Source organism: Corvus moneduloides, chromosome 10 (genome assembly GCF_009650955.1).
Source record: "Corvus moneduloides isolate bCorMon1 chromosome 10, bCorMon1.pri, whole genome shotgun sequence".
NCBI classification, from domain to species: Eukaryota; Metazoa; Chordata; class Aves; order Passeriformes; family Corvidae; genus Corvus; species Corvus moneduloides.
The window spans coordinates 18,212,838-18,236,828 of NC_045485.1; the positions used below are offsets into that span (position 1 = coordinate 18,212,838).

The 23,991-nt window shown below is 45.0% G+C and overlaps 1 protein-coding gene across 1 annotated transcript; it reads right to left on the reverse strand.

Moving 5' to 3' along the window:
• Positions 1-882: 882 nt before the first annotated feature.
• On the reverse strand, positions 883-23,873 carry IQCG (IQ motif containing G). Its single transcript, XM_032119994.1, has 11 exons — positions 23,809-23,873; positions 21,726-21,824; positions 19,782-19,929; positions 16,108-16,334; positions 14,912-15,040; positions 12,945-13,026; positions 6,712-6,873; positions 6,013-6,087; positions 4,399-4,530; positions 3,126-3,227; positions 883-2,651 (listed from the first exon to the last, which is right to left on the reverse strand). Exons 3-11 carry the CDS (start codon positions 19,905-19,907, stop codon positions 2,523-2,525), a joined length of 1,164 nt encoding a protein of 387 aa, XP_031975885.1. The 5' UTR covers positions 19,908-19,929; positions 21,726-21,824; positions 23,809-23,873; the 3' UTR covers positions 883-2,522.
• Positions 23,874-23,991: the final 118 nt, after the last annotated feature.

The following is a 23,991-nucleotide window of genomic DNA, read 5'->3' on the forward strand; positions in this document are numbered from 1 at the left end:
TCTAGAAATTGCCAGAGATCCACAAACCCTCCCTGTCTGTGTTACCCCTGTGATGCTCTTCCCTGCTCACCAGGCTGCTCCAGCATCCTTGTCTGACCTGGTGACTCTGTCAGCCACTGGGGACACTCCATTACTGCCTCTCTCAAGGCTGCCCAGCTCTCTTCAGGTATTTATTTCTCCCCCTCAATCTAAAGCTTCCTCCTAACCAGCTTCCCAATCTCCAGCCCTTCTTCTGCATTTAATTCCCAGGAAAACCCTCTCCATGGGAATTTCCCTGTAGGAAATCCCATGGATGTACATTTTGATCCCATTTCTCCACAGCTGGAAAAATGGAGCAGTACAACCATGGCACAGTTCCTCAGAAGTGATGGGTTTGAGACTCTGCTCCCTGCTCCTGTCCCTGGATGTGCCAGCCTGTTTGCTTGGCAGCTGCACAGCCCAGGCACAAACTCTGCTGTGGTTTCCGTGGAGCGAGGGAAGGCTCATTCAGAGAGCAGCGCCCTGGGACGGGACAGTGCAGCCGAGGAGGCCAGGAAGAGCTGGATGGGTGGCACTGCGGTCACAGTCCCCAGGCCAGAGTGTGTGGCAGGTCACAGGGTTCAGTCAGGTTACACACCAGTGTTACAGTGGGGATACTGCAACACGTGTATCAGACGACGAGTCCCGTGGAAAAGAAACATACATGGACCTGTTCTTGCTAGATGTTTCAGAGATGTTTATTTCTCCAGCTGCATGGCCGGGATCTGCCGAGGAACTGCAGCAATCACGGGACCCGAGGGTCCTTGTCCATGCAGGGGAACACAAAACAACCAGTGGGGAACGAGGCTGACCAGGGGCAGGGAAACCCAGGGCCCCTCTCCCAGGACCACATGGCAGGGGGAAGGGACCCCAACACACCTGTGCCCCTGTCGCCACCCCGCAGTGGCCTCATGTTGGAACCTGAGCTTTAGCGCCCCAACTTCACAGGAATAGCAAACCCTGTTCCACTGTTGCCTCTGTGTTTCCAGAGCCGCTTCATTCTCTGCTGAGAAGCAAGAGCAACCCAGCCAAGACCATGCGTCAGATTTCACTTGTTTGGTTGCATTACTAAAGTGTGCCTGGAGTTTGACGTAAACAGCAGAGCTCTGCTGCCTGCCATCTTATCCTGCTTTTCCTTAGCTGAAAGCCTGTGGAGAGTTTTATGATCAACTTCATTCCTTCCACCCAAGCAGGTCACCTGTTAACACCCCCATCACATATGGGAAACACGGGTCTGTGGTAAAATATACTGAGTCAGCAAGGCATGAAAAGGAAGAGTTAAAATTAGGAACATAAGTCCCAGTTGCACTGAGGTGCTTCCTGCAGTGGGGTGTAAGCACAGTCCTGGCTCTGTTCCTGCCAGCACCGAACTGGAGCGATCCCTGCATGGGGAGCATGGGAAGTGAGGGAATGTGTTCAGGTTTCAAGCAAGCGTCCGTGCTCCAGCAGGAACACTGGCACTTCTAATGCAGTTTGTCTGGAGCATCTGAAACACTCCCCTGACAGTCAAGTCTGCCTGACAAGGCACCAGCCCCTTGTTCAGAGTTCTGGGCCACAGGCTCTCTGCTCATGGTTTCAGCCATCTCACATGAACTTTAGAGCTTTTGGCTCAGTTCAGATCGGACATGAGGAGGTTTGGATGGGGCCAGCACGGGCTGCTCACAAAGAGCAGAGCAGACTATGGTTTGAGATCATTTCCCACGTGGGAGAGTCAGAAACCAGGCAGCTCAGCTGCAAGGCTTTGTGCACAGACCTGCTTGTGGACTGACAGTGGTGTCAGGAGCAGGGATTCCCCTCTTGGTTAAAAAGCAGCTCTGCTCCCTGCCTACAGCCCCATCCCACTGCACAGTGGCACTGGCCAGGGCGGTGGGGACACCTGTGACAGACCAGCTCCTGCAGGCAGCATGGCTGGCTGCCTTTTCCCCTTGTTCCTCCCCTTGGTCAGGGGGTATTTGGAGCTATTCTGTCTGTGCACTGACACTGTGCAGGACTGTGGGAATGGAAACCTGTATGCTCTGACTGCACTTGTGTTTACACTGCAAACTGTCCATGTTCTCCCCTGCTGACCTGATGCCAGCACTGGTGGCAGGGAGAGCACAGATAGAGCCCAGCTGGGGGTGCCTTGGCCTCCCCACCTGACCCAGAGCCACGGCTGGTGCTTTGGGGGCTGCAGAGGAGGTTCTGGGGGCAGAGCATCCCACACTGGTGAGTTACTGGGATGGTAACAGGATTACCTCCCACTGTCTTGTTTCCATAAAGCACTTCGCAGGGGATAGAGTGTTTCTCACTGCTTTGATGCAAATCCCTTCTGCTGGGAAAAAAGGCTGTACAAGGGCAGCTTTAAGATCTTTAGTGCAGCTTCACCATAACTGTTTCTGCAGGAACTGTGTTCTCCAGAATTGCCCAAGCTCTGTTACATGGTTTATTTTGTCCTGTCAGACAGACAGACCACAGTGCCCTGCCCAGCAGCAGCCTTGGAGCACATCTGTGGCCACTTTCTTTACTTATCTCTTTGCTCCAGATTTTTCCTTCCCTGTTTCTTTCTGTGCTGACTTTTCCTTCAAATACTTCTCGAGCTCCTGGTAGGGGCCGAGGAATCTGCGTACCATTGTACCTTTCCACCAGGCCTGCACCTGGAAGTGAGAGAGAGAGGCCTGAGGGGAAGTCACTTGCTGGGGTACCTGGTATAGCGCAATGCCTGGAGAGTCTTTCCTGTGCTCCCCAGCCACAGAAGGGAACCCCCAGGCCAGGCAGCAGCCTTTGGGCCTGTGCTGGTTGTGCCAAAGGCATCCACAGCTGGGCTGAAGGCAGCTGTTGCTGGTGGCAAGGGACAAGCAGGGGCACTGCCCCATGACCCCCCTCTATCACCTGGGCAGTGATATTTGCAGGAGACTGGCTGCTCCCCTTTCATTCCCATCTCAAACCTGCAGCCAGCTGCTGCCTCTGAGTGTGCCCCAGCAAAAAGAACAGGCTTTGTCTTTTGCTTGTGCCACCACACACCAGCCAGCTTTCTTGGGCTGTTTTCTGCCTGGACAAAGCCCATGGCACAGGTTATTAACTCTCAGCTGCTGCTGGAGCAGCACTGCCTCAGCTTTGCTCCACTTTACCTTTAGGGCGCTCTTCAGCTCCAGGGCTTCCCGCTCTATTTGTTTTCTCTTGGCCTCCTTGTCTGACCGGTCAATGGTGATGGTTGCCTGGAATTCCAGGCACTGCAAGAAACCACAGGGGTGGCAAAAGCCATGACAAACACATCCCCTTAACTGCAAGGTCAGCCTTCGGGCTCACTGTGTCCAGCTGCTTGCCAGGGCAAGGCTCACCTGGACCCTGGTGCAAGGATTGTTCCCCTCTGCTGCCTACACGTCTCATCCTTGCTACACACTTCTCACAGCCCTGCCAGGACTGCTCAGGCCCGAGGGTTGTGGTGTCTGTGTGCACCAGGGACCTCCGGGGCAGCCCAGGAACAATGTGTGAGTGGAGACTTTCCCCCCACCTCCATTATTTGATCTTTCCTAAATCCAGATGGCAAATGTTGCTTGGAGCTGCTGCCAAAGTGAAACCTCTCACGGCCTGGGTGTAATTAACCCCCTGATCCCTGTAAAATGGCTGGCTGATGGCTTCCCAGGCAACAGCTGGTGGTGAGGAGGACACTTGGTCCCCCAGGCTAAGCAGCAGATGATGTACAAACACACTTGGGACACTGAAATGACAGTGTACAGAGTGAAAAATGAGCCCACAAGCCAGGAAACACCCAGCTCAGTCCCATCATCTCTGACCCACAGACAGTAGGAATGTTTACAAGTAAATTCCTTCTGGTTTTAAAACACACATTTTTCTAGATACTTCTCTTTGTTCTGTGCTGCTGCTCCGCTGTGATCAGAGCCCAGCAGTTAACCAAGAACCCAGTGGGGCAGGAATGGTTCTACCCAGAATCAGCTCCCTGATAACAGAGCTCTGTGCAGCTGGGAATGTGTGTCTGCAGAAAGGGATGAGCTGCCTTTTCCAGTCTCAGCCTGTCTTACCCTGATCTTGCTAGAAGGAGCAGATTTGTTCAGACTCAGGCAGCAAAGTAAGGTGAGGCGTACTGATGGGATGGGACAGTACCTCTGCCCCTCACAAAGGCTGTCAGTAGCTCTCTCATTACTTGCTGGTATTTGAAAATAGCTATAGGGGAAACATCATCATCCCTCCTTGATGTCACAGGTGGCAAATAGAAGATGACGTCTCAGCCGTTGTCTTCCCAGGACCAGTGCTATAATCACAACCCGTGCCTCAAAATTACTAATTTTTTTCCATGGTCCTGGTTCCTTACCTAAATGAGTATAGGAAAAAGCCCAATGCAGTTTTGCATGGCTGAACACTGAGATGCTCCTGATGTCTTACCTCCTTGGCAAATCTCTGCATTGTTTCCAAGTTTTCTGCCTTTAATGCTCTTAGATCATCCAGTTCTTTGTCTTTTGCATCAGTGTCTTTTTTATACTTCTCCATCCAGTATTCCAGCTTCTCTTCCACTTTCTGCATAGGGAGAGAGTGGTGCTCAGCATGGTGCAAAGCATGCACAGATGAGAGACTTGCTACTATTACATGGTCTGCTTTCAGGATGGTGGTGAAAGTCCTGTAAATTGTGCATAGTCAGTGTTTTCTTCTCATCTTGAACAGATCAAACCCCTAAGACTACTCATAAATAACTGCAGGGTTAGTTTTGTGCGGTCAGTCCTGATGAAGCAAGTGGCAGCCAGAAGCCATTCTTTGTGTGTATACAGAAGGAGGGGGTTTTAAAAAGCACAGTTTGTCAGTGGGAAAGCTTTTATCCTCTGCCTGACTCCCTACCCACTTTCTGGATTAAGCTCAGCACACCAGGAATAAGGTCCCAGGGGACAGCATTTCACACTATTTCAGGTTGTGAACTTGGCTTTGTGTCACTCATGAATAGGGCAGGTGTTTCTGAAACAGTCACCCAGATGACTTCCTCCTATTCAGCAATAACTTCTCCATAGCAACCACCATGATTGCTTCCATGGAAAAATAATCTGAGGAAAAGCATCAATCTCATTACGGCATCACAGCTGGACACACAAGGGAGATGGAGGGCATGGTCATCCTCCTCTCTGCGGGCCCCTGCAAAGCCACCAGCTGCTGTCTGAGCACTGAGGGGCTGCTGCTGGGCCGGCTGCTGGCGGTCAGCCAGGCTCAGCGTGTACTTGGGCAGTCCTCCCACTGGGAGCATTGATCAGACCAAGGCTCTGGGGTACAGAGCACACTGTTCAGTTGCTCACAAAATCCAGCACTGCTTTGCACTCAAATTGCATTTTTAAAAATCTATTATCTCCTATTAAATTCTGTACTGGCAGTGACGTCAGGTGCCCTGCAGTAGTCCAGGTTTTCTTCCTGTCATACCATTTATGAGAGGCTTTGCAGCATTATTCACTGTAAAGTTATTCACTGTTAATGATGGGAATGCTCTGAATCTCTGAATCAACACCACAAGGACATTCATGCTGCTGCAAATGTGTACAATACCTGTGGGTTAGCAATGATCCAACCCCAATTCTTCCTCAGATAAGGCAGAACTGAACTGGCATTTTGTGTCATTCCCTCCTCAGTGTCCCTCCCCTCTGCGCAGCCCTTGGGTCTGTAAAGCTGCTGCCCTCGCTTTGGGCTCTTCACTGGGGTGCTGGGAGCCCCAGCTACTGCCAAGGAGCTAAATTCCAATTAGCCAAATACAACTATCTGAGAGAGGAAAAATCCGTAACACCTGAACAAACAATGTCATTCACTGCATGAACCCTAATTTTAAGGAAATATATCTATATGTAGCAAATCCCAAGTCTTGGAGAGGTGGGTTAATTAAGATTTGAGGATTACAAATCGTTCAAACTGCAGTGGTCATGAACCTGATACATTTGATGGAGCAATAACTGTTTTCCTTTAGGCACTAATTGATGATCTAGTGTTTATAGGTTGTTATTTTAAGCATTAGCTGACAGTCACACATACCTGATACTGCTGCGTGAGGAAATCTTCAGTCTCCATGTGGAGTTGAATCTCCTCATCAGTTTTGCTCTTCAAATTCTGTGATCAGAGCAAGCAGAACACGTGAGAGACAATGTTGGCGTGTATGTGTGTAGACACCCTGCTGCTGAAAGCTGAGTAAAAGTGCTGGAGGTCTGTGTGGTCCACAGATTTTTTCCAGTGATAAAATTAGCCGAGGCAGTCCTTGCCCCTGGGCCATCCATGAAAAAGGGAAAATTAGATCAGACTTTGATAAGTCAAAAAAAGATGTTTGCAAAACCAGAACAGTTTTCTAGTCCAGTTCACCTTATGGTCACACAAGCAGCTCTATCTGCATTATCTGCTGGGGGCACTGCTGGGAGCTCAGGCTGCCTGCGTTGCTAAATACCCTTGTAACAGCCCCTTTGGATATACTTCTGGGTCTGGTTTTCTGACTACAGCATTACTTTAAGCATTCCCTCTCTCCTAAAGCCATGCCATCCTTGTTGCTGCTGTTTGCAGGATCATACAGAGAAACAGTAGAAGAGATAAAGGTGTCTAACCCCGATGAGTTTCCTGATCCAGTTTAAACAGTTGTGCCGGTGACTATAATGGAGAGCAGAAAGGGCATCTGGGGAGCCAGGGAGGGCTCTTCCCTTACTAGATGGAGATGCCTTCCAGTATGGGCCATGGGGAAGGGCTTACCTGGATTTCCTTCTCCAGGGCATTCTCTGCATTGCTGCACTTTTTCTGGGTTAGTTGGATCTGGAGATCTGTGTTTTTCTTCATGTAGTAGCTCTCTGTGTTCAATTTGGCCGTCTTCTCTTGGAGCTTATCTTTGAGGCGATCAATGATGTTATCTCGGTCCTAATGGAGACAAAAGCAGCACAAAAGCAAGCCTGGAGTCTGAGGTCAGCTCACAGTTTCTTAATCTCTCCACTCCCTGATAAGGTCAGAAGAGACAAAGCTATAGGCTTCACACTTTCCCTGAATGTTGCTCCATTTCAAGGAGCATTTCAAAGGTTAGTTTGATCTATAACCCTTACAGATGGCAATAAACCCATCAGCAAGGAGTGATTGCCTTTGGAGACGGTGGGGTGAGGAACAGAGTGGGACAAGAAGGCAGGCATTCTGCTCTCTGGTCCAAAAATGTATTCAATCATGCTTAGGATAAATATGAAAAACAGCCAAATAATTTTAACCACTTAAAGTTAGGCTTTACTTTTACTAACCCCTTGGATTAGACCATCTCAGTGAGTGAGCATCTGTAAGAGGAGGATAATGTCTCAGCCCCACAAAAGCCGAAGTTTGTTATCCTAAAGTATACTGTATTCCTTGGATTTATTTTTTTCTAGTTATGCAGCAACTGTATAAACGCAGCCTTAGGAACAGGTGCAAATCTAATCCTGACTTGCTCATATTTTTAAACAGCTCTTTCTTGAAATCTTACCAGGTAGATGCTGCCCACTTCTTTATGAAAACATACACCCAGGGCAAGGAGGCAGTGTCAAGGAAAAACTGGCTATGAGCTCCCAGCCTCTCCCCATGCCTTTGCTTTGCAACAGAGCTGAGCCTTTCCTGGGACAGAAAGCTCAGTTTTCTGTTCCCTGGAGTTATCCCATAGGCCAGAATCCTGAGTGGTTTGTCCAGCTTTTGGAGCGTGCTCAGGAAGCAAAGTGCATTTGCTCAATTTGGGATTGCTGTTTTGTTTACTCCTTTTTAACTAATTTATTTGAATAACAGATAAAGGTTCATTACCCTGGGGTTGGGACTTGGGACAAATGCCTGTAAAATGAAGACTTTTGCGTAGAGTTAAAAAGGTCATCAAAGCTTCCTGTGTAATTATGCAAGATCGATGTGAATGCATCCAACAGCTCCATTACAGCCTTTCTCTTTGCTTCCCTGCCATGCTGTGGTGAGTTTGATATTCATCAGCCGAACCTCTGCAGCTGAAGATGAAATACCAAAGTGTTGGCATTTTTTGAAGCCCACATATCTTGTGTCTGAAGCACCTCACATTCCTTAGCTGTGTAAACATGGAAAAATGCCACAGGAAGAAGCCAGCTCAATAGGGCTGTGTTTGCAAGCCCTTGCAGCATGACTCATTTGGAAAAGGTTTCCTTATAAGAAGAGATTGGAATAGTTAAAAGGAAAGTCCTTCCCTCTGAACCCCTTGGCATACACAGGAAGAGTAGAGTACATTTATAAGGCTCAGGATAAGTGGGGCCCTTGGCTGGTGCTGTTTTGTGAGTTCAAAGGTGTTCACATGTTTTTGAAGGTTTCAAACACTATTTTTAGATACTATTTTTATGGCCATATCATCATATGACTGCAGACAGCTACAGATATGAGCTGTTTGTGCCTTATTAAGGTTTCTGGTCATGGCCTTTATTATCCCTGGCATGAAATTTTGGTGGCCATTGGAGGAGTTGTGTTCCTGGTCAGTAGTCATGGGATGTGAGTGTACCACTCTATTTTGAGATTGTCTTTCTGGGTCATAGTGGGCTCATGTCTAAATTGATGTACCAGCAGAGAGACTGAGGGGATGCTAATTTAAAAAAAGAACAAACCCACAACTTTCTGTGGCACTGAGGCTCAGGAAAGTCGAGCACTTCTGATGTCAGTGTGTTACTGCTATCTGCTAAAGATCTGCAAACTGGCCAGAAAAGAAGGGTTCGGCCTAGATTACAAAGTACTCAAGAGAGTTGGGGCAGAGCATGAACTTCTCACCAAGTTATTTTCTTTTTCATTTCACATTTTAGTAAAGAAAAAAGCACTTTTGATTCAAGTGCCCCGGGCCTTAGGATAGGGTCCAGGATGGGGCCTATCTGCTCTGTTGTTTTCTCTGTTGAATGGCATGTCTGTGGTTTGGATTTGGTCTGCGGTGTTGTAAAACATCCTGGTTAGAGGTGGGGAGTCCGGGGGCTTGGTTACACAATCCAAAGCAGACGGGAAGTGAAATGCAAAACCCACTGGTGGTTTACAGCAGCGTCTGCCTGGCCAGGGAAAGCCGGCTGCAGGCGTGAGGGCAGCTCCTGCTGCTGGACCTGGTGCTGTAGAGCTGGGGCATGTTTGAGATTTAGCTGCAGGTAGTAAACGCAGCAGTAAATGCCCACAAGCTGTGGGCACCATCTGCAGAGTGTGCTGTCCCCTGAACTTCAGAGACAGTAACTGGGAAAATGAGTTAATATTTATTCATTCGGGTTTATCATAGCAAAGGTCCACACCAGGACACGGAATGCTTTCATAGCTGATGCAGTAAATCTCTGGGCTGCTTACTTGGGATGACTTCAGCGTTGAATCTGCCAAACCAAATCATCCCTTGTGTCCAAAACTATCGGAAAACTGGCAGAGACCAAGATCAAAACCCAGGAAATAGTTGTCAGGAGCCAGTCTGCTTCACAAGCAGGTAAACAAGGTGATTTTCTCTGATCTCTCAGCTCACAGACATCAGCCCAGGGGCCTGTCTGCTGTCACCTGGTGCCACAGGAGTCTGCCCCACAGATGCTGTTTGGCTGCAAAAGCAGTTGCACTTAGCTGGAGACCTTATCCACACTCCTGTGTTTTCAGTTACTTTGATTTATCTCTCTTGTAAGTGCCACCAAGATCTCCCAGCTCTTCCACAGCAATTAGTGTTTAGTCATAAAATACAGCTGGTTACAAAAATAGCCCACAGGAGTAAACAGTCTGAGGAATTCTCCAGCAGTCCAATGCTGCCATTTGGCAGGGGAAGGAGTGCTGTGCTCTGTGCTGACAGAGGGCCCTGCTCTGCTTGCTCCCACACTGAGTGCTCAGAGCTCAAGGCTTTTCCTGGCAGCTGCAGCATCTCAGCTTGCAGGGCCTGGAGATGTGCTTGGATCCACACACCTGCTGCAGCCTGGGCTCGCTCCCCATAAACCACAACAGGCAGCCCTGCAGGCACTTCAATAAGGCTTTGCCTGCATCACTGTCCCAGCTCCAGAACACCCTGAAGGAATGTCTGGGCCCAAGGGACAGCAGGGCTGGCTGTCACCCGGTGTCAACAGAACGGCTTCTGCAGCCCTCAGCCAGCTCAGCGCCAATCCCAGCAGCTGCAGGAGAGCCCCAGGAGGGGCAGTTTGCTGGCACAGGGAGCAGACCTGTTGGCAGCAGCGCTCCTGTGGAAAATCCTGCCCCTCTGGAGCCAGGTTTGGATCTAGTGCTCCAGGTCCTGCAGCGCTCCTTGGGGCTCTGCCAGCAGTGAAGCTCAGGACCATCACAACCTTGTGCCTTCTACTGTAATCATTCTGTGCATATCCCCAGTAGAAACATGCACCATTTCACAGAATGCTCCACTGATGCATTTGTCCTCCTGGGAGAGGAAAAAGGAAGAAATATGGTGGGTTTTAATCTTACTACTAAAAGCACAACTGAGTGGTGCACTGATACAGTGGATCTGGGCGTATTATGACAACTGACAAAGAATTAAAGTTACAGACCTGTTTTCTCTGGTACTGTGGTGCAATGGCTGGGACTTCTGTCTGTTTGGTAGCTGTAACATTACTGCTTGATATAAAATGACACCACTACTTGCATGCATGTATGACATGAGTACACCACAAAATCTACGGGACATAAAAAGTCTTTGGGGCGAAGAGCAATGCAGGAATGCTAAAGTTTACATTTCTAAATTTTTATGTTAAGATGCATAATCCATATGATATTAATCTGTTTCAAAACCTGCACAGACTGCTGTTACTTGTCCAGGAAACCAGAGAAAGTGAGGATTTTTATAGAAACTAGAAAATGAACACTGCAGCAGCAAACAGACCCCCTGCAGCCAAACCTGAGCTACCAATGCTGCTCCTGCACAGAGAGGTAAGAACAAAACCAGATGGATCATTTCAGCTCCTTTAGAGACATCAGTGCTTTCCAAGAGAAAAGAAAACAAAATAAAGAAGAACATTTAGCATTTGATTTGTGTTCCATTAGAAAGAAAAATGAGCTAAGCAGGCTAATACACTATTAATTAGAATCTTATTAAGAGGTAGAAAGGCTGAAAATACAAATTCACAGCAAAATGAGTGAGACAAAGGCCATGTTTTTCTGGTTCCAGGATTACATTTGCTCGCTTTTGTTTTCTCAACCATGTAGACTTTTGTTTACAGGTCTGTGCATTATTACTGTTGTTCAAAGTACTCCAAAGTCAGCGAAGCTGTATTTTTATTTTTAATTAGTTGGCAAGGTGACAAATCATGCAAGTGTCTGTAAAACTGCCTATGGGAAAATCCCATATGAAGCAAAGAGAAATTATTCTCCCTTGGGAGACATAGTGAGACACCATTATTTTTGGCACAGGAGGAAAGCAGTACTTTAAAGTAGTCTTGTCTTTGATTTGTTATCAAAGCTGAAACTATAAGGAAGCTCAGAAAAGGACTTTTAAGCTTCTAATACTAAAAAAAAAAAAAAATCCCAGATGAGTGCAAATCCCACTTGACAAGGCAAAACCCAAGAACTGAATTAGCACTGAAGGGACAAGGAGAAGAGCCCCCTCCCAGCACAGGAGCTACACACCTTCTTATGACCACAGGAGGTAGGAGAGGTGCAGGGCAGGACACAGAGAAGTGTGTGCAGAGTGCCAGGACATTGCTGCTGGTACAAAACAGGATGATTACAGCCCCTGGGAAGGCATTAAACCAGGACTGGGTACATATATTGTGTGCATGGACATGGTGAGGTTTGAAGAGCTCTACATAGAAGGAGAACTACCTCATCACATTCACCAGCTTGGGGAATGGGAGAGCAGGAACTTCCCAGGAGCCATCAGAGTCTGACTGAGAAGGGACAGTATGAGAAGCAAATAGATCCTTCATATTTTTTACAGCCATTCTGTATTTACAATTAAACTTTCTATGGCATGTGCATCCAGGCTGCCAACACAAAACCTTCATGTTCTACAAACCAAACTTCATCAGCATGCCTGGGGCTTAAAATTCCTCTCTGTAGCCAGCGATATCCTGGCTTGATTACTGTCCACACTTTTGTCCAAAGACAAAACTCAGTGACACCAATTCTTTCCTCAGATGCCCTTGCTGTCCTCTTGCTCACTACTGAACCAAGTGTCAGATTCTTGTTCCTTCCCCCAGCCCCTGTACAGCTCTGCCCCAGCTTGCCTTCTGCTTGTTTGCTATCACACATCTCCTGCCTCAGGAGGCAAGGCTATGTTTCCATGTTGAGTGAGCATTAAGTCTGAGCTGTCTGATGAGCATCAAAGTGACCGGTGATAAGTCATTCAATTGATCTGTACTTGTGTAGCAAGTCTGACATTTCCAGAATGCCCCATATTTACTGTGCATGCACACACCATTTGCATGATGCAGACAGAAAGGCTGAAGCTTTCCAGAAAGATTAAGTTGACAGCATATGTGCAATAACATTGATCTGCCCTTGTGTAGGCATGTTCGGGATTTTCTGATGTCTGGAAGCCTAGAAAAATAGATTAATAGAATGACACTTTCTCCAGATGAAAATGTAGGTAGAAAAATGGCCTGTCCCTATGATAGGTGTCTGTCTTTCTCACTCTCTTTGGCACACTTCCTTCTGTGCCAGATGCTCTGTCATGACTGAGTATGACAGAACCTTAGATACTGTTATCTGCAGATAACCTCTTTCTTACTGATTGCAGATATCTGTGCTTTGTCACTCCCAGCAGTGTTTTTGGGATATTCTAATTTGACCATGGTCTCATGATTATGAGCATTTTGATTTCCCATTTGAAAATCATCAGACACTGCTCTTAAAATCATTAGTGGGCTTATTCCAAATACAAATCTTTATTGTAATTATTCTACTTCTATACTCCTAAGTGATGGCTCAATATGTATGGACATGGCGTCTCCAAGTGCTAGTTCCTGGGCAGCAGAGGCCAGCTTGCTAACAGGCTTCCCCATGGCAAGATGCCCAGTGCTAAGTGCTCTCACCTGAAGGTCTGTTTCAGCTTGTTTCTTGACATCTTGCAGCTGTTTCTGGAGTGCCTTTATCTCCTTCTTTCCTTTTTCCTCCCTGAAGTGGGAAAATACAATCACTTGAATATATCAAAAAAGACAAGAGCTGTTTACCTAGAAGGTGAATTTCCTGTCTCCTGATACATTGTGGTAAGATAAACAGAGACTTCTCACAAAAACTACTGACTTGCTCAGTAAATCCTGAAAGAAGAGGTGCACAGACTGAGCAAGGCAGATGGGAACAAAAGGGAGAATAAGCCAAAAAAACGGGATGCTCTTGTTGGAAGCCTGGAATGGATTTGAGGATGATGCAATACCTGTAGCAGAGAGGGAAGATGTCTGTCATTGGGTCACAGTTTCTACATTCAGGCAAAATTGCCCCTGATTCTAGGCAGAAGCAAGCCTGAGCAGCAGTGCCAAATTGTGTCTTTATGTGTATGGAGAATGTTTCTTTCATATCAGGCTTAAAATCTGCCAAAGAACACTGCCATTGGTTCTGAGTTCCATAAAGGGATCTGAGTGAAGACCAAAAGCTAGAGAGGGGTTCATCTGTCTAAAACAAAACAGATGCAATAAATGTTCTAGGTATTATTATCTTATTTCACTCAGAGTGCACCTCTAAGCTTTTATGCTTATGATTAGTTTTAAAACCAGTAAATACTACAGTTGGCCCCTGAAACTTTGTATCCTATCCCAACCTTACAATCACACTTACATTTCATTTTCAGAGTCCTTATCTGGGTGACTGATGAACAAAAGCTCCTGATAAGGAGTCCCCGTCATCTCACTGCAGATGGCTTTTAGAAAAGTGTATTTACACAAAACCAGGCAAGTATTTATTATCTTGAAAGACAGATCAAGTACATTCCATGCAAAGAATGTATAGTACAACAGAGTGGCTAGATATAACTGACAGAAGGGGACAAAAAGGATTATGTCCTTTCTGATTATAATTTGTCTGCTCTTTTCTACCTTTCAGTATTGGATAGTTACTGCACAACCAATTGCTACTGTCATTCTTGCTTTCTGTCCCTTCCACGGATAAACAATAAATCCCTTGGTTTTGGGCAGTGGAAGAGTTGGGTTTCATACTTGAAGTCACACATTCCACTGGAAGCTGGGGATTTGCCCTAGAAGCAGATCCCTGAGCCACCATAGGAGCTGTTCCAGTAGGCTGGACTGCTGACAAATCACGACTTAGAGCAGCTTTGCTGTGCACCCTCAATGATGGGCCCGAGCTGCTACATTGAGGTAGCTTTAAAGTGGTTAAATACTTGTCTGATGACTGTGATTCTCTCTGACAGTCTTGGGATTGGACCAGAGCTTTGCATGCTAAAAAACCACCAAACCTCTAGAGCTCAAAAGTTTGAGCTGAGATGATAACAAATGTGTACCCTGAAAGATTTGGGACAGAAGAGGATCTACAGTACAGTGGCTGGTGGATTAGCCCTAAATAAGACAACTCCTCTGTCACCATCTGTGCTAACCCCTCACTTCTGCTGGGAAAAGGGAGTCTATTAGCATATTGGGTCAGAGCAGATTCTCCTGGGCATCAGACAACCTAAAGGCCATATGTTGCTGGCCCTGATTTGAACAGATTCTCTGACTTTCACTGGGGACAGGAGTTAAAGATCAAGGAGCTCCTACATCACATTATGTTTTAATTGAAGTGAGGCATTTGCACTAATGCAGCTACTGCTGTCCGCTGTGGTCAAAGCTCAGGCCATTCCTAGCTCACATCAGTATCAGACCCATCCACTGTTTCTCTCCAAAGGGGAAAAAATTGCAGTTTGTAAAGCAAACAGAATAATTCAAGATGAAAAAAGTGGAATCTCTTCTGTATTTTGGTTTTGTTGGGTTTTATTTCCTTTTCAGCACGTACTGAGTGGGAATGGGTTCGGCTTGCAGCATTTAAACAGGGAAGAACTGAACACAACACTGACCTGATGAGGATGTCAAAAAGCTTGCTCTTTTTTGCCTTCTCTCTCTCATTAGCATCTGTTAGGGTACTAAATGTTCCTGTTTCCTCCATCTTTTTAATAGTGATTGTAATTACATGACTTGCATACTGCCTGCCAGGAAGAAAAGGAACACAACAATACTTTACAGGTGCTGATAGTACAGTGTCTAGCACTTTTATCCATTACTGTTCACAGTAAAATGTAAGGAAATAAAAGATCCCTTTTCTGGTCTTATGTCCTATCAAACCCAGGAGTGCTTCTCCCATGGTATCTGCTTATTGTACGTCCAGAGAGCTCTGTATTAGGAGTTGGTTGAAGCTTATAATTTTAAAATGCTGCCCTGCATGCTGCTCTGGGAAATTGCAAAGAGGCACAAACATATCCGTGCTGTGCCAGACAGTGTTGCCGTTAGGAAGAAGGCCACTGGCCTGCAGTAGTGATGACAGGTGGATCTTGGAAAATGAGATTTGGGGATGCAATACGTGGGCTTGTCCAGTTTATTGAATGTCATGATGCATGTGGCATTTACATTTTAGCTGCATTTGCCTCATTTGTGTTAGAATTTTCTTTAAGCCTTTTGTTGAAATGACATGAAATGAGAGAAGCCAGGATGCAGAAAAACGCATACTGAACATTCAGCTCTATAATCTCTTTCAAACCAAAGGCTGCTGGTATTTCTGCAAATCAAGGCACTGGATTAGGTGAATAAAGTTCGTTTTAAAAAAGAAAGAAAATCTTTAGTCTTTATATACATTACCTGTTCTATAATGGCTATAACTGCCACAGAAGCTGTGTGCCCTGCAGAATGACTGAGTTCAAAAACAAGGCTCAGATCTCCCTTTGCCTGAGACCTGCTAAGGGAATCTGACTCCAGGTACCAGAACATGAGCGCTGATTAGTACCTGGCATGATTTCCACCCAGGCAACCATTATCAATGAGGTATGTTTTACAGCTCCATTCAAAATAAACTGCTGGTCATTAGGTAGCATCCAGAGGCAAGCAAAGGCCAGAACTAGATGGCCTATGAAGGATACTACTGCTACCCTTAAAGGAACTCCTTCCAGACAGACATTGATGTACTCTGGCAGTGGGAGAGCAAGGAATTTGCATTTTTGCTTTCAAGAGATAGACTGAGAACTTTACAGCTTTAACCATCCCCAACAGGTGCTTCACTCACCTGTCAGCATAAATTTTTCTGAGCTTCTGTGCAGCCCGAGTGGGGCATTTCTTGGAGCTTTTGGAAGGATGACGGGTGCTTTTTTGATCTTCAGTTTTCCCCTGCTGCTGCTTGTGTTCAGTGCTTTTCAGGGTCGTGGAGGTAACTGTTTTCCCACTCTCTTGCTTTGCTATTGTAAGCTCTGGGGAGTTAATATCCAGCTCCTCCTGGATCATTTCTTTAATTTCCTGGATGGGAATGAAAGGGGATAAGGAAAATAAGAGAATAAGGGAAGAGGGAAAAGGGAATAAGAGTGACCTGTTTGTACATTACACAGCAGAAATAAACCCTCTGCAACATTATGTGAGAGAAGGAAAATGAGTAATAAACTAGAATGAAGCTATACTGAGAGTAGCTGATAGTGCATGTTACATCCTGCAAAGAGTGGAAGATCAGAAACATTTATGTTGGTCAGTTTTGAGCACACAGTGTAGTTCATTGAAGTTTATGGGCTCAAAACTCCTAAAGTGACAGGATTAAAAAAGGCCTAAAAAGGTGAATTCATCCAGTCCAAGAGATGATTGTTCAGATTGTTCTTAATCTGACATGTTCCAAATGACCTCCAGCAATGGAGACTACACACCCTCCTGTCAGTGCCAGCACCTCACAACTTTCTTTACCATAAGAAAGTTTTGTCACCTCAACAGCATTTGAACCCCTGGCTTGTTGTCCTGGTCTCTGTAGGCACAGCAAACAAGTCATTCCCTCCTTTTTTTGCACCAGTTTTTATGTACTGGAAGATTGTTAGCCTGTTTCTCCTCCTTCTTCTCTCCATCTTAGACATTTCCCACTGCCTGTCACCACAACCTTTCCCTACAATATTATTGTTATAACTAGAGCTGTGTGGAAATAAAGGTGATAGACTTTCTGTCTGCTATCTGCTTAGCAGGTTTTTTGAGAGTAACAGCAGAGAAAATGTAACATTAATTCAAAGGAGAAATTCAAAATACTGGCGGCTCTCTTCTTCATGGAAAGGTATCTTGTGATTGAGTACAATTTCATTCAAAAAGCAAAAGCCCCCAAAAATACAAAAGCACACTATAAAATCAGCTAAGCTCTTGCTTCTAGGAATTTCTCTGCTTTATGTGTCATGGATAAAATGCAGGTGTATACACTGGGACATTAAAAGGGCACATTTTCTTGCCTGCTTACCAGCATTTCTGTGGCTGAACACTTCATAACAGCACTGCTGACTCCAGCTAACACAGTCCCTGCCAGCCCCATCCCAGTCTGCAGCTGCCTGCTCCCCACCCCGGCTGCTTGGGGAAGCGGACAGAGAACTCGCTGTGATGAAACATTTTCCAGCAAAAAGGAAAAAAAAAAGTTATTTTTAGCAGCACCAGTTCTCAGTCCAGATCCTTCCACAACCCCACACACATTTGTGCCAGCAGAGCAGAGTGGGCAGAGCAAAAACAAGTGGTCAGGGCAGCAGCTGTGGATGCCAGGAGTACTTCCAAGAAGTTACTTGTCATGCAAGTCAAGCAAGGCTCTGTCAGTTGTCTAAGGTGCTGGTGCAGTCAGTGAGGGCATTGCAAGGGGCTGCTTCATGCTGAGTGTTTTGGACAACTCTGGATTGGGATGGATCAGCCTCTGGCAGTGTCTGACTCATCAGTGACTAGAGAAGGAGACTAAGTGACTACATGCTTAATTTTTGGACTGTTAAATTTACATTAAACAAATCACATGCAAAGTATACACAGACCAATGAAAATTGCATTGTTAATTAGTAAAAAAAGGGCTTAAATAGCTGGCTGGTGATGGCTGTACTTCAGAAAGAACTAATTTTGGCAAACAAACTGTTTTAATATCATGTAGATTTTATGAATGTTCTGGTATATGTTTTTTAATGTCTGGAAAAGTTCAAGACAGGCAATAACTGGGTTGTCTGTAAACAGTAGGAACTTACACACTAATCATCAACAAATAAGTATATAAAAGCAAGAAGTTTGAAAAGTGCATGTGTCACCATCTGTGTAGTCTCCTAAGTGCTTGTCTGTTGCCCAAAATTCAGCAAATAGAAAGGCTGCCTCCCTCTACGGCATGCACTATGTGAAGCAATGTGCAAGAGCATCCAACCTGGAAAATCAGTGAGGTGCTGGCCAACATTGTGATTAATCCTCTCAAAAATGTCATCGGTTGAAATTTAGACCTCAGTCTTTGAAGATGCTGTTGATTTGTCTGACTGACAGAGTTCCAGGGTGCTTTGTAAATACAGATCTTCTTCAAATACAGTGAAACCAGCCAAATGTAAACTGAGAAACAGGGAGGAGTAGAAAATTACAGAGCACCATAGTTAGCAAGTAGCTTCCCTAAGCCATTTTCTTGTTTCTAATTGTTTCCTTCTCGATTTGTTCTGACATCTTTAAGAACACAAGTAGGGTTTATAACCTGTGAGAAAGTTGTGTTCTAAGAAGTGACTTGGTGAAAAAGAGCCTCTGTGATTGAAGAGAAAAGTGAAGGTGTTTTCTCTATAATTTAAGTGTACCTTCGTTAGGTTTATCACCCTGAGTCTGTGTGGCTGAAGAGGACAACTCCTGCTGTCCCAGAGATATGCTCTTTCTCTGTGTTTTGCTGCTGGCACATAAGAAAGGGAGAAGCATCCTCTGGGATGAGGCCAGCTCCCAAGAGTCTTTCAGGGGAACAGTGCCCTCTATGGCACAGTCTCAGCATCGTTCCCGCCCTGAAATTCACTGTAACTCCAGCTGCTGCTGCTGCTTTGCCCATGGGCTTTTTGAAGAGGTAATATGGAAAGAAAACACGTAGAAAGACATGATTTTCCTTCCTCTGGCATTCTTAAGTGGTACATTAGACAGAGTGAGCGTCTTTAAATGTCAAAACTCAGATCTCAGTTTCTATTTCCATCCTGGTTGTGTATTTTTTTTCATGAGTTCATCTTAAAAAGGCTTCAAACCTGCTAAAACTGGAAAGAGCCTGCTGTGTCTTTTATAGTCCACAGTACGTAGAGCCATTTACCCCTCAGGATGATCTCATCCTGATTCCTGTGTCTTAACAGCTACCAGAAATGTCACAACACCTTCCTCCACTGAGGAAATGCCTGAGCATTAGGAATTCTTCTCTGTTCTTCAGATCTCTGCCCAATTGTCTTAGTTATGATGCCTATTAGAAATCAATTATAATTAATGATCACTGAGAGAGGGTAGTTACTATATTTTGAGGTGCATCTTTCTTGATACATTGTGGGAACAAAAGGAACTTTGGCATGGACTTAGAGAGGAACAGAATTTCCCTGGTTTTGAGTACTTTGAAATAACCTATACATTTCCATTTTAAAAAGAGCTGTGTATCTATATAAGAACCTACAGATGTTTTGCTTCCTTTTCCCCAATTCTTTGCTTGTTGTCTACCCACGGAGATTTTAGAATTATAATCTCAGGAACCTCATCTTGGATCAGTAGTGTCCTTTGCACAAAGTCTTGACCAAAGCTTCTCAGTGATGCTGCAGTACAAATATTAAAATTAGGTCACTTTTATTGTGTTTCTTCACTCAAGAGTCATGGAGCATTTACAGAAAATATATTTGAGTTAATTTTTTTAAAATGCTGGTAAAAGATATAAAACCAAGACAAAGAAAAAAAAAAGATATGATATACATATTTTTAAGCAGTGGCACATACATGGGTGACTTGTGTCTTGTCCTCATGTGAAACTGGCGTGATATATCCAAGAATTGCAAGTTGATCCACACAGTTCTCCAGCACAGCACTAAACATCAGAGCTTCCAGATGAGTGATTTTTTCCATTTGTTTAGTCTCTGTGCTCTTGCTAGGAGGAACAAAGATAAAAGATACCAATCAGAAAAATGCTATGGTGTTAGTAATGTCAGTAACAGTAGATGAAACTAAAGGTAGACCCGAAATAGCCTTATTTGCAGCCTTACATATACTTCCCTGGCTTTGTTTATAACCTTCCATCCACTGTTTATAAGAGGAGATGTGCTCTGCTAATGGCTGCATTCAGGGACAGTGGGAATGTTTAGCTTTTGCAAAACAAAGAGGTCCTGGTCCCTCCTACAGCAGATCTGGGTAGACAGGCTGAGAAAGGAATGAGTATGGAGGGCACAAACTGGGTGAGGTGCCTCATTATTCAGTTCAGCAGGGAGCAATGGTTCATAGTGGACTTTGGGAAACAACAGAAGAGCCTTTTTAAAAGAAAAAAAATAAATCCATATCTTATAAAGTCTCAGATGGTGAACCTTCATGCTCTAATCATTCCTCAGTGTTAATGTGTAGCCTTCACACTTCTATGATCCCAGTCCCCTCTCAGTAGGAACTGTTACCATCTTAAGATGCTGAAAGTTAAACAAGAACCAATACCTGGACTAAGTAAACAATCTTTAACTTTCTGTATTATGTTATTTAAACTTGCATTTCAAACATGAAACTGCTCTGACATATACTTAAGCACTCCTTTGCCTACTTACAGTTGGAATATTGTAGAAGTATATATAAGGAAAGGTGGAAATTCACTATTAATCCAAAAGTACCTAAGAAAACACTTGCACAACAATGGAGAATTTCTCCGAAAATGTCAATGTTTTGATACGCTATTGGACAATCCCTCCAACCCTGTACATACAAACCAGGTATTTCTTGTACAACACGTAGCACAACTGCAGTCTCAGATGGGTGAGATCCTGAGGGTCATTGCAATGGAAGTATCAACAGCCACTAACAAAACCTTAATTTGGCTGCTCTATCTACAACTGGATTTGTGCCATCTGTAAAACCCTTGCATAAGCATATCCTAAGCCTGCAAAATATTACAGTCCAACCTGTAAGCATGCCAAGGAAATACATCGGACAGTCCCTGTTAGGAAAAGACATGGCCATATTCTATAAAAATCAAAGAGGCTTGGATGCAGCTGTGCTCTGGATCACTGGAAATCAGTGATATTTCATAAGCAAGTGTTTTAAAAAATGTGTAATTGCTATAACCTCTCTGAAGCTGTTATCATTTGTCTTCCTCCTTTTTTGTTGTTTTTGTTGAAGAAAATATGTAATTTACAGTTGGACCATGAAGTTAATTTCACTTGGCGGTAAAGAAAGGCCACTTTTAAGTGCAGGCTTATTTGATGTCTGTTAGTACAGAATAGGTTAGCCAAACAAAAATAACTCAGATTTCTCACATTTATTTCCTGGTGTCCCTATCTGCTGCAGGAAGCTGTCTAATGCAACATGTGTTGAAATGTGCTGTAAGAGGACATGGCTCTCCCTGGGGATAAGATTAGAAACTGTGCATGGGGTAGTGACTGGGATTGCTCTCAGTAAATCCATAGGAAGAGCAGATACCAGGGAGAGACAGAGGTATTTAAATTAAAGGATAATACTGCTCTGGGTCAAAGGAGAGTAATTTCCTCTAAGCCAGGCAATTATGATAAGGTTTCTATCTCCTGAATGGATGAAAATACAGAACAGCCTTTCAGACAAGGTAATGGTAGAGGCACCCTGATTTATTTCAAGAAGCTTGTTTAAATCATGGCAGGAAAAGATAACAGCAAAGTAGTGATTCTGAATATTATCAATATGTTCACTATACTTGTATTGTTTGTACCCACGTACCTAATTAATTCCTCTGAGCAGGGCTTTTGATGGTCACCTAGGATGAAGAAGGAACTGATTTCATCCCTTTGCTTCTGAGGTTTTTTTTCTCTCTTTTATCTTAATTATAAAAAAAAAAGTAACTTCAGATAGGAATCTGATAATAGCATTAACAAAAAAATAGCAAACAATCTGTATAATACACTAAACCCATCACTTTCCTTTTCAACCTTAAAATCAATAATAGAAGTGGAGATGCAGTGTTTTTACATCAAGAAAGTCAGACAGTGTCTCCAGTCAACAAGCACTAATAAAATATTTTTCAATGTTTTACCCATTTTTATCTTTTTCAGCAATCCATGATCCATATTTTGAGTCTAAACAACCTAAAAATAATCTATTACATGTGGAGTTCTAATGCTAAAAATATGGTGAAAAAAGATGTGTTGGGAGATAGCTGTGACAGATGATTACAGCGGCATTTTTGGAAGAAGAAATAACACATACAGCTCTCATAGGAAAAAGGGACTTATTTGGAAACAAAGGAGGATGCAACAGCTTTTCCTCTTTTCTTTCAGCAGCTTCTGACCAGGAGAGAATTAACTCGGGATATTAATATGTTTTAAGAAAGCTGGCAGCTGGAATGTTTCTCTAAAGCTCTTTTGCTGCTTTGCTCCTCCTGTATATCTTCTCTTATATCCATATCCTTGCTCAGCAGATCCATGTGCCAAGCCAGTAGGGCCTGGGCTTATGTTAACTTGGAATTGAGAAGGAAACCACTGTCTGGGGCATTAGGAAACACTACAAATATGAGCTGCTTGCTCTGGATTTTAGTGTCAACACCATGCCCTCAGATCATCCACTGGCATCGCCCTTCATTGCTGTGTTTGCTGAACTCCCTCATTAAACTCTATTAATAATACTTTTTAAAAAAAAGCAAAAGAAAAAAAAGGGAAGAAGTATGTGAAGGATTCAGCTTTCCCCATGAGTTTTGGTTGACATTCTTTCCCTGCTGATCTAAAGAGAAAGAAAAACATATCAAGTAATAATTTTTAAAACAACTGTATAAAAGGTCTGGCTTCCTGTTCCTCTGGGGATTGCAACTCCCTCTGCTGCGTGAGAGTTCTGGATGTACATTTCTCCCACTCTGCTGCCTGATAAATGAAAATGGATTCAAGAGCAGCATTTTGTGCAGCATTCCTGGTAGTCAAACAAAGAGACTCTGGTTAATTCCAGTGAGAAAATGCATAGCTGAGAATGTCACATCTCCTTTAGCTCTGTTTGGCAAGTGATTGGCAAAGAGAAATTCTGAATATCTACAGGAGCAGCAGCTGAGCCAGAAATCACAAATAGCTTCATTTTTACCAAAGAAAGGGCTCTTGGAAAGCAAAATAGGTGTGGCCTTACACAACTCTGCCTCCTGCTAGAAATGTTAGAACAGCAAGGTGCTGATTTGGGGGAAAAAAAAGGGGCGGGCAGGGGGGAAGGGGCAAGAAAAGGAGAGGAAAGGGGAGGAATGGAGAGAGGACGGGGAAGAGGAAGGGAAAGGAAGGTATGGGAAGAGAAGGAAAGAGAAAGGGAAGAGGAACATCAAGGTTCCTCAAGGTTTCCCTTCCCCTCACCTTCCTTCCCCTAAATCATTTTAAGTGCTCTGAAAATGCACCTGAATTTCTGGCAATGTGAGGGAAGTGACAGAAATCAGGAGCGAATAACCCTGACGTGGGCAAATAGGCAAGTACACGCTTCTAGATCTTAGTTAGGAAAACACAGGAATGTGAGACTTGGTTACAGGGATTTCAGTGTCGAAATATGCTTTTTGTCTCCAAGGCGATATCGGGAGTAAAATAAATGTCGAGAGGATTCACTGATTCAGGGTGAGAACTGAGGACGACGGGCAGGGCCCGGAGCCCACCCCGAACACCAAGGGCTGCTCTTCCCCTCCGCGCTGCCTCTTCGGGCTCCTCGGCTCGTTCCACCGCCGCGGCCGGTTTTCATTCGCCCTGCCCAGCCCGGCCCGGGCTCCCCTCAACCTCCCACCGGAATTTGCCCTCATTTCCCCCGGTCCCCGGTCCCCGGTCCCGGTCCCGGTCCCGGCTGCCCTCACCGGGGTGCGCCACCCGTCTCCAAGGTAACCACCACGCTCTGGGGCCTCGTGGGGTTGCCCAGCGGGTGCCTGCGCGGCGGGGCCGGGGCCGCCCCTCCCGGGATCGCTCTTCCGGGGATCATCCCCGGGGAACGCGGGGACGGGACACGGGGCGCTGCGGAGACGGCGCGGGGCCGCTGTACC